The 11750-nt window shown below is 36.9% G+C and overlaps 1 protein-coding gene across 1 annotated transcript in view; it reads right to left on the reverse strand.

The window, feature by feature from the left end:
- The window catches only part of LOC122808697 (CD209 antigen-like protein E), a 505103-nt gene extending 494033 nt beyond the window's left edge, over positions 1–11070 (reverse strand). Inside the window, exon 1 of the mRNA XM_044079683.1 lies at positions 10831–11070. Coding sequence (XP_043935618.1) covers positions 10831–10948 — 118 coding nt within the window. The 5' untranslated portion in view covers positions 10949–11070. The remainder of the gene's footprint in view (positions 1–10830) is intronic.
- Between the last annotated feature and the right edge of the window lie 680 nt (positions 11071–11750).

Raw genomic sequence — 11750 nt, forward strand, 5'->3', positions numbered from 1 at the left:
ATGAATTTATAATTATGTTCACTCACTTTAATAAGCCAACCAACTCCTCCTCTATCATTGACAGGATACTAGTTTCCAACCCTGACCTCTACCACCACCAGAAACTCTACCTGACTCCATCAGTGACCATTCTCCTATTTGTGTCCAAAGATACTTCCCCACCTCCAAAAACCACAAACAATCAAAGAATTCTGAAGCCTCTCAAGCTTTCCCCCTAAAGCATTCAATAACATGCTCTCTGCTATTTACTGGACATTTCTATCTCACATTTTCCTTGATGAAGCAATTCTCAAATTCAATTCTATATTTCTTAACATAGTCAACTCATTTACCCCCTCTGGAAAGTAAGAGTTAAATCCCACTACTCCCCTTAGCTATCCTAGCCCACACAAACTCTTATGCACAAAAGAGACAAAGCCTGGAAACTCATAATCAAGACCAAATTGCCCACCCACTTCCAAACCTACAAAGAACTTTCTAACTTCTCCAAAACACAAGTCAACCTTGACAATAAATATTTTTACCTGAAACCACAAACCTGCTCTAAAACAACCTCAAAAATTTCTGGAATACCCTCAATCAAATTCTCCACCCAGGTAACCCCAATATACCTAATCCCTGTCAAGGTTACACTCCCCTGGAAACAGACACCTTACTTAACTCCTACTTTATTGACACTATTAGTAATCTAATCCCTACTTCTAATTTCTCAAACCGCTCCAATCCCCTCCTGTTCTAACCTTATCAACTCCTTTTCACTAAAACTAGTACCTACAAACTACATTAAAAACTTTCTCCATAACGTCAAACCTTCCTCTACTTGTGTGGACAGCCTAACGCTACTCTTTCTTAAGCTAGCTGCAAACTCCATAGTACACTCTGTCTGCATACTCATCAACTGCTCTATATCTGAATCCACTGTCCCCTCACCATGGTAACAGTTCTATACTATACCCATCCTCAAGGAGGTAACTCTACTGATGTAGCTAAGTATCTGCCATTGCTATATTATTCCCCCTGTCAAAAATACTATAAAAATGTGTTCACAGACAAATCATGGACTATCTGCTCCACATAAATCTACTCACCCCTACCCAACATGGATTTTGTCCTAAACACAGTACCCCTGCTGCCATAATTTCTTTTTCTCACTCCATCTCCCTTGCCAGAAATAACAACAAATTGGTCTCCTGCCTCTTGCTCAACCTCTCCAAAGCCATTGGCAATGTCTCTCTCCCCATCCTCCTCTCCTAACCATCCAACCTTAACCTCTCTTCATTAACCGTCTCCTGGTTTTCCAGTTACCTCTCCAACTGGCAAAAATTAGTTAAATGTCTCTCCACTCAATCTCCCTTCCTACCCATCCAGATGGGAGTCCCTCAAGGGTTTATCCTTGACCTCCTGCTTTTTAACATCTTCAGAAACCACTGTCCTACATCCTGTCCTCATTCTTCTCTCATACAATATGCTGATGACTCTACCATCATCTCTACCACTGTGACATCTCTGACCTGCACACACTAACCCAAAATTCCTTTATTTTTATCAAAAAATGGCTCACTAACAATCAACTTATTCATAATCCCAAAATGACGACATTTCTGCTATTCCTCCCAAAATCTCTCACCCTCCACAAATCTACCTTCTCAGTCTCTTCACTTAATGACACCACTATCAACATAGAACCCCAAACAAAACTCATAGGAGCCATCATCGATGACCAACTAAAATTTGCCCTATATGTCCACTACTGCATAAGGAAAAGCTACCTAAAACTAGGATTACTGTACCAAAATAAAAAGTTCCTTACTAAAGACTTGAGAATCTCACTAGCTCATGCTTATCTTCTCCCAAGTCTCCTCTATGGCTCACAAATCCTAACTAACCTTCAGAGCTTCCTACAAACCAAACTGGAAAACACGTATAACAAAGTCGCCTGGTTTGCTGCAAATCAGTCTCCTAACTCACACTATGTTTTTCGTTCTCTGCTTTAAACTGACTAGAGGTGCCCATCAATTTCAACTCTCTCAGCAATCTATCATCCATTCCATCCTATATAATCCCACTGCCTGCCCTAGCATCTCCTCTCTAGTCTCTGTCTCTATACTCCAGCTAGACCCCTTAGGACCTCTAACCAACAACACCTAGAAATTTTTAAGCCCAAAAAAATAAAAAAAAATATTGGCCAAAACTTCTATAGCTACACCCCTGCCCAAATTTGATCAAGCTTCCCCTTAACATCAGATAAATAACCACTACACATGAATTCAAAAAAAGTTCTCAAAATACCTGCTTATTACCCTTACTTGTAACAGTAAATCCTAGCTAATCTCTACCATCTCTGTCCCTGCATACCTATACTTAACTGATGTTGTATATTGTTACTTGTCTATAAACTTTTACACTGATCATTCAAATGGAGGGTCTGAATGGAGAGATGATAAAATCAGCAAAATGAGAGAAGTATTGAGGGAATTGAATTCATCCTCAAGTCTTGGTGAGTACCTTCACAAGGTGGACCTTGTTTTTCATAAAATCTCACCAAGAAGACACTGTTATAAGACTGTATTTTGTATATACCATATACCATGAATAGAGGTAGGTTAAAAAATGAAGATAGATGGGTTCAGAAGTCCCAGGAAAAAAATGTGCCCAATCCTGGCAACAGGACTGGAAAAATGACAATGTAGAATCCTCAAGACATGGAAATATTCCTATAATGGGGCTAGGCCAGGCCCAGGTGGTGAATGGCCTCCCTGTTGTAGACGGTAGCAGTCTACAAAAGTCACAAAAACTGATAGGACAAAAAAGAGTGAAACAGAAGATAGAGTGCACTATTGGAGGATAAGAAAAAAATTAGCTACTGTTACTATTATGCAAGAAGCCCATAATTTAGAGGCAAAAATTATATGAAAAGATTAAGGGGGAAATTAGAGGAAATAAAATATTTCTAGAAGAGAAACTGTCAGAAGCATCAAATAAACATTGGTGTTCATTAATACAACAGATTCATAAAAAACACTATATAGACCACAAAACCTTGTGCCATTTGGAAAAAGAAGAGACTTAGGAAGTGTGAAAATGTAAAGAACAAAATTTAGAGATGTTTGAAGGGTTGTTGTTGTTGTTTCTTTCAGCTTTTCCCGGTTAGGGGTCACCACAGCGGAACTCCAGTCCACTAATGATTGGTAGTTGATTTTTACATGCTGAGTTACCAGCCTTGATGCACAACCTTCAACGAAGGTACAGCCATTCACACATGTCTCCACACAGAAGATGCTCTAGCTGAGAATTGAACCGGACAGCGTCTTACTGTGAGGCAACAATGCTCCCGCAGCACCACCACCGTATAAAAAAGAAATATGGACATAGGAAAGAAAGAGAGGTTTGCAATATTTATGCAAATTTGAAAGCCAAATTAATCAACACAAAAAAGGCAGCCCAAAAGATATTTGACAAGAAATACAGGCAAAGCATCCAGATATGAAAAATTTCACAATTAAAAAACAAGATCACAAAGAGGGAATGTAGAACAGAAGATTAGTCAAGTAGAAGGTAAAAAAAAAGTAGAAGCTGAAGTTATGGAATATTTGTGAAATGAAGGATTCAGTGTAGAAAGTCTAACACAGGTTATCTCACAGCATGATAGAACAGCTAGTCCCCAAAATAAGGATAAACAAGAGGAGCAGGATACATCTGAAGAAGAAATATGGGCATGGGAAAAAAAAAAATGTAATACAGTGCAATATTTATGCAAAGGAAAAAGCAGAACTAATCAATGCAAAAAGAGCAGCACCAAAGATATTCAAAGAGAAATACAGGCAAAGTTATCCAGATATGGAAAATTTTACAACACAAAAAAAATAAGAAAATAAAGAGGAAAAGTAGAAAAGAGGTCTATATTACATCATCGACCACTTAGGTTGTCGAATGCCTAAACGTTGACACCTAAACATTGACAACTTAAAATCACGAATGACCGTTTTCACACAGGGAAACAATGCCATTTGCCAAAGTGAAAAAACACACCCCCCTAACTAAATATACCAAATCCATGATCGCTCTACATGGTAAACAGTGCAAAATCCATGTAACAGCCAAACAACTTATTTCCCTGTGTGGAAACGGCCGTTCGCGATTTTAAGTTGGTGACGTTTAGGTGTCAACGTTTAGGCATTTGACAACCTAAGTGGATGACTATTTAATAGAGACCTGTAGTAAAGAGGATTAGTAATTGGAGAAGTTAAAGAAATAGAAACTAAGGTTATGGATTACCTGCAAAGTGAAAGATTTAGTGCAGAAATCTTAACTCAAATAATAACAATACAGGATAGAGCAATGGACATCCAAATTAAGGAGAAACCAGTGCAGCATCTAATCAGTTGGAGCCTCCCATAGGAAAACAGTACAAACATTCAGCTGGAGCTATACTGCAAGGAAAAGAACAGGAAATGATGGCAACTCTGACACAGTCAATATCTTGGAGTGATTCTATTCTGTAGCATACCGCCTGCTCAGAGGTGATTTGTGCCTAACATACAGGGCCATGTCCAACCAGGAATTGATGGACATGCTCCATCTCAAAAAATCCAAATCCACCAGAACCACACGAGCTAAAGATTTCAACCTCTGCACAAATTTGAATAGGACATGCTGGAGGGATAGATTCATAACACAGAGGTTACCCATACTCTGGAACAAAATCCCTGTTCATGTGAGACAGAGCCCTTCATTGGCACTGTTCAAGAAAAATCTCGATGCATGGATGGGAGATCGCAAGTTTACCCCGGGAATCACCTCAGTGTCACTACTAGACAGAGGTATAGTTTACTAAATAATGGGGTCCCACATGTGCCACTACTAGAGAGGCGCAACTATATAGTATGGGGTGGTGTAAAGCCACATCACTGTTGGCTAGGCTTATAAATGCCCCCGGGCAGATAGCCTAGTACACTACTATGAAACTATGAAACTATGATAGGCCAGTGAGGTCCCATATGAAAGAGCAACAGATGATATAGGATGAAACTGAAGAGAATGTGGCAAAGGAAGATGGTCTACAACTTTCTATGGCATGCCTGCAGGAAATGGAAAACAAAGAATGTGCCCTCAGTTTAGAAGAAAATGATCTAAGAGAAGAGTTGCTTGATTTAATAGAGATGGATAGACATATTAAAATCAAGGAAAGAAATAGATTACAGAAGGTCAATAAAATACAAAAAGCTAGAAGTTCAACAAAACAAATGGACATAATAGATAGGACTCTCCATAGACATTCATGTAATATAACAAAGAAAATAAGATGCATTACTGTGCAGCCAAATTAATAACAGATAAAGTCCTACCACAAGAACACAGAGTAATAACGGAGAGGATGGGGAGAACTTGAATGCCATCATGGAAGTATCGAAAAGAGAAAGTTATAAAGCAATTAAGACAAGAAGTGTCACTGTTAGAGTATAGAAGAGGGAGCTTATAAACAAAAATACTCAGTAAGATAGACGGGAATAAGGCAATGCACAGTATTGTAAAAGATCAGAATTTCTCATGCACTAATAATAAACTAAAAATATCAGCACAGGCAGAAAAACATACAAGATACGCCAATAAATATAAAGGAAAGCTATAAAAGAGGTAATTTATTGATAACCCAAAAAAGTTTTATAGAGAATTGGGAAACAAGGTAAAAGGAATTGAAAGACTACCAAAAAAAGAGGAAATAGATACATTTGGGAGAAATATTTAAGAAAATCCTGTGGAATATAACTAAGATGCTAAATGGATAGAAGAAGTGAAAGAAAGAATAATAAGTTCAAATGTACAGGATATGAAATGGGATGAAGTAACGACCAAAGAGATTGAAATAAAGTTAAGAAAAGTCTCTAACTGGAAAACCCTAGGCCCCAATGCAGTACCTAAGCTCTGGCTGAAAGTATTAACATCTTTGCACGAAGATTTAGCCATGAGTAAGAACTATTTATATGAGCACCCCAGAGAGACACCAGCCTGGCTACTAACAGGAAAAACAATGCTCCTACTTAACAGCGAACCTGCAACCTACCCTAAAAGCTATAGGCCTATAACTAGCCTTCCAACAACATATAAACTATACACTGGAATTGTTGCAGACAGAGTTTATAGTCATTTAAAAGAAAACTCAATTATGGCAATAGAAAAAAGGGTAATAAAAGAAAGTCATAGGGAACTAGGGATCATTTGTTGTTAAATAAAGTAATATGAATAACTGTAAAAAATGGAAGAATCTAAGCAGGGCATGGATAGACTACAAAAAAGCATTTGACAGTATCTCACATTCGTGGATAAAAGAGTGTTTAAAAATGTATAAGATACATCATACACTGATCGATTACATTACAGGGACCATGAAACAGTGGCAGACCACTTTGCAGTTAATTCATGATAAAGGACAAATTATTATTTCAGGGATAAAAATTCAAAGGAGGATATTCCAGTGTGACTCTCTGTCACCGCTGCTCTTTTGCCTTGTCCTTAACCCATTAAGCCATCTGCTTAACAGATTAGGTCATGGCTATAATCTGGCTCCCAGAAAGCAACAAAGTGTGAAGATTTCTCATCTTCTCTTTATAGATGATGCATAACTGTATAGCTCATCAGATGAGGAATTTAAAGAACGATTACAAGTAGTCAAAACTTTTTCAAATGATATAAGAATGTCATTTGGTCTTGATAAATGTTCTAAAGAAACCTTAAAAGCAGGAAAGCTGCAGCACCAAGAAAACATCAGTTTGGGAAAATAATCTGATATAAAAGAACTTGAGCAAGAGGGAGTGTATAAGTGTTTGGAAATTGATGAAGGATCAACAATAAAACATGAACAAATGTGAATAAAACTCAGTAAGGAATATTTTAGAAGACTTAAATTAATCCTGAAAGCAGCGTTGACATCTAGCAACAAAGTTCAAGCTCTGTCCTAACTTATACCTTTGGAGTGATTGATTGGCCACAATAGGTGTTGGATAGATTAGACAGAAAAACAAGAAGGATGCTTCATGCTCATCAAATGATTTATAAAAAAACAGTGCATACCAAGATAATATATTCCCCGTTCCAAATGAGGTATGGGCCTTCTTGAAATTGATTACATGTATAGAGCTCCAATCGTGGGACTGCACACATATCTGCTGGCCTCACAAGACCAAACCTAGTGAAAGTTTTAAAACATGAGGAGAATAAATCTAAGATGACTTCCCTGCTTAGTCTAGCAGTAGCATATCAGCATCAAGCAGGAATGGAAATCAAACCAGAAGTAGATAAAAGTCAGGCAGCAACTGAACGTGCCAAAAAACAAAAGAAAGAACATAAGGTGAAAGATCAGATGAGAAGGCAAGAAATGTGGAAAGTGATAAATATAGTTGCAAATACAGAAAACTCCTAGAACAACTTCATGCTGATCAGGATCAAACACAGGAATGGTTAAGGAAAAGCAAATTCAAACCAAATGATGAAAGGTTAATACTGGCAGCCCAAGATAGTGGACTATGTACACATTGGTTTACAAAGTCCATTGAACATGTGGGAGAAACAGACAAATGTAAGTTTTGTAAAACAGAATTGGAAACAGTTTCACAACTTATTGTTGGTTGTGACATACTAATGGCAGAAGGACTGTATACTGAAAGGCATAATAATGTGGTAAGACTGTTGTATTGGGGATTGTGCAAACATTATAATATTGAAGTAGCTGAAAAACACTGGGAACATGAGTCACAAAAGCATCATAGAAAATTATGAAGTTTACTTCATAGGGGATCACACATTACCATCCGTTTAAAAGACAGATGTGAGAAAATCGATATGGTGATCCATGAAAACAAGACAAAAGCAGCATTGATCATTGATTTTGCTACACCCAGTGAATACAGTGCCGTGCCTACAGAGAGATAAAAGTCATAAAATATCAGGATTTGCAGGCAGAAATGAGAGCAATGTGGAAGAAAGATACACAGACAGTTCCAACAGTAGTAGGTGCAACAGGTCTTATAAAAATGCATCTACGAACATATTTAGATATGCTACCAGTACATGTGATTCCATACGAATTGCAGAAGGAGTTATTACTGGGCACACTGCGGGTGTTGCAAAGTGCACTTCTGGCTAACATCAAAGATTGAAACAATACTACTTTCACGAACTTTAATCATACTTTGACTTAGGAATGGGGTCCATTCCCATCATGGTATTAGAAACCCAAAAGACTCAGAGAAATTAAAAAAGAGAGAACCCATCTACTGTGTAACTTGTAAATAGCCCTCTCTATTCTCTACAGCTTCTCAACTGCCACACTGACTTTCTGTCATAACAGTTGTAAATGGGTCTATATTGCAACACTGAACGCTAAAAACAGCGAACAATGTTACATCGACACATTTTCAACAAAAGCCGAAAATGTTGAATCCACAGAACAGCGATTTCTTTCCTAGGGAAAGAAATCGCTGTTCCAACCGCCACAAAAAAAAAAAAACATTACACACTTCCAAACACATACATACATACCCAATCCTAATTATACCCCCCCAAAAAACAGTAAAATACTAAATACACATATGCACATAACCCAACCATACATTTAATGAAAAAAACAACAGTAAACATTTTAAACCATATGCACTTACCTTAACCTGCACCCTAACCCTAAGGTCAGTAACTGTTGCACAATCATGCTCGGGAGCTATACCGGACAAGGGACCACACTACACTTCAGAACACAGCAAAACAACGAAGCGGTCAAGCGACTTCTTTCCCAGGGAAAGAATTTGCTGAACAGCCGCTTCGCTGTTTTGCCTGTTCGCTCTACATGTGTCGACGAAAACGCATTCGACATAATATGTTTTTGTTGTACTCACAGGAACCCGTTGTAAATACCCTATCCCCTGTTTAAAGTAACTGTTCTGTGACATAGCCTGTCTCTCAATTCCATGCTCACAGCATCTTATCAATGGACTCATTGTGAAAAGTGTAAATAGTTTTACTAATGTTTCAAGCAAGATGGTACAGTTTTTTCTTTCTTTCTTACAATATTGTATTCACTTATATATACCTTTTAGACTGTCGCTTGTCTGTTTTTAGTTATCTGCGCTATTGTGGAGCTTTTCTAACCTAGCTTCTGCTGAAAAAGGGCTTTTGCTTAGTCAGACACTCCAGGTCAACAAATGGCAAGTTATTAAATAAATAAATCAATAATTCTTAAAATGAGTCCCTATGGCTTATGAATCCACATTCCTGAAGCTTTACAGTCTCCTAATATATCACACATGTGTTTTTAACTACAGCAATTATCCTATGTAATATTAACATGACATATATCACCCTGAACTCCAAATGAGAGGCCTAAAGACACTTTAACAAACACATGTCAAGCAGTGTGCTTCACCCTAAGTAGTGACCTTTAAAACAGGTGTGTAAATGAAGCAGAAGTACTATTTTCACCCTTATTGCATTGGGAATCAGTAGTATTACTGTTTCTTCTGCCTGTTCCTTTACTGCCTGTCTACAGGAATGCATGTGAAAATAGCAAACTGGATACAAACCTCAATGATCCTTTCATACAAGGCGTAACTTGTTCTTGCTCAATGTACCATAGCGTGTTGGTGTAATTAACCAGGTACAGCATGGTTTATAAGCTATACATCTGATGGAGAAGGTTTGAATATGAAGGTGTCACTGTAATCATCTATTGCCCTATACTGTAGAATTAAAACCATGACTACTCAGATTAACATTCCCTGTCAGCATGACACCACCCTGGAATGGGTTATGATACTTTATTCAGAAGATCCAGCAATCTGAAAAGAGCGTATTCATAATGCTACAATACAATTCAAAAAAGAACTATGACTTTATTAGGCTGAATCAATGATTCATCACAGAAATGTTACATATTATGTGTGTAAAATGAAAACCATGCTAATTTTTCTGTGGCCTGGTCAGAGCAACCACTATGAAGAATATACTATGTCATCAACTTGAATGCATTCTCCCTGATTATGAAATGAATAGAAACTGCGGACAAAAAATAAATATATATAATAAAACTTAATTTATACAACTTTCTCTTGAATTAAGCAATTATTGCTTTACCCTGCAATATTTCCTCTTGATTCCCATTGGTTAGGGAAATCGTATTTGAATTATTTGAATTAATATTCTATTATGTTTTTGTTCAAAAATGTTAACACTGAAAATTATGACAAACCCTTTCACTAAATATAGAACCACAAGTGCTTTCATGACACTGAATCAGGATCCACTCCTCAAAATAAGGTTCAGTTATCTCTGTCCTGCTGCTTTCTACGATTTATAGGGATGCAGAACTTAATGTGCTCAAACGTACAGCTGCAGATGATGGAGCACTGGCTTATGACAATTTTATTTACTGCTTTTTGAGATATGCAAGAGAAAGTAAATACAGAAATCAGGTACCAAAGGAATCATTTATATAGATTGTCCAGTGACTTAATTATAATTTACTGCTCTGTTTCATGTGCAAACAATAGTATTTTTTAAGTGTCTCATTGCATGTTTGCAAGTCAATTTGATATGCTGAGTATTTCTTCAGGCTTGATTACAAGACCTCAAGGGCTGACCTGTTGCAGGATACCAATAACACTGACGTGATGTTGGAGGTAAGGCATGTCAAAATAAAGGGAATGCATATTCAGCCTTCTAAAAAACGTGTAAACCTCCATTCTTATTTACGCTAAACTGTTTATTTTAATTGGGATATCTCATCATTTTCCATTCAGCTTACAGAATTGTTATTACCAGAATAAAATAAAATGGTAGACTTACCTTCTGCAATAGTTTGCATTTTTTCTCCTTCTGTTTTCTTACTTTGTTGTACAACAGAGTTACAGTAAATATTCTCATGGTTATAGTAAAACGCCTCATTCTTATCATTTTCCTCCATGACCTTCAACAATTTCTGCAACACAGGAAGTCTGATAAATGCTTAAAAACTGTAAGCTTTTAAAATCGTCAAATACTGTGCACACGTTTTGCTAGAGACAAATATGTCTAGAGGTTACATAGCAAGAGGTGGAGTTGGCAAATAGGAAGGCATTAATGACATCATTTTCCTAGGAAATATGTAGGAGCTAGCCACAAAAAATTCTTCTGGAAGCAAACAATGTGTAAAACAAAAGAAATGATCTTTTGGGTCTAAATAACACATGCACATTTCTGAGACTAATGCGTGCCAGTTGCCAAAAAATAGCATGTACAAAACGTTTTGGTTTAGCTGACACCCAGCTTTGTATGGTCTTTTTTTCCTTGTTATTTACCTATTTTCTGCAGTTTAGTGAGTACCTTCTAAAAATGTTTAAGGTAAAATGTTTTCTACAATTGCTCTGCAGGTAGAAGAGAGTGGTTGGAATGTACCTTAGTACTGCTGTGGCAAATTTTTATTTCTGTGATGAACATTGACTTGGAAACTACAAAATAGATATTTGTAAGTTTTATTTTTGAAACTGTATACTACAGGAAGTTTAAATTTTTACTTGTGATGATGCTCAGGAAAATTATTATCCTTTTAAGTATCTTGACTTCATAAATATATTTTATTTTGTTAATTTATTAATTTGAATCATGTCTACTGCCATGCAAGAAAAAGAAAGTATGACACATTTACAAGGACAGACTTTGTTTTGGCAGAATATCCAATATAATTCAAGTATCAGACCTCATTTCATGAATTCTGACGCATCTCACCA

This window comes from Protopterus annectens, chromosome 8.part0, assembly GCF_019279795.1.
Source record: "Protopterus annectens isolate FY-2018-M chromosome 8.part0, PAN1.0, whole genome shotgun sequence".
Lineage (NCBI taxonomy): Eukaryota > Metazoa > Chordata > Ceratodontiformes > Protopteridae > Protopterus > Protopterus annectens.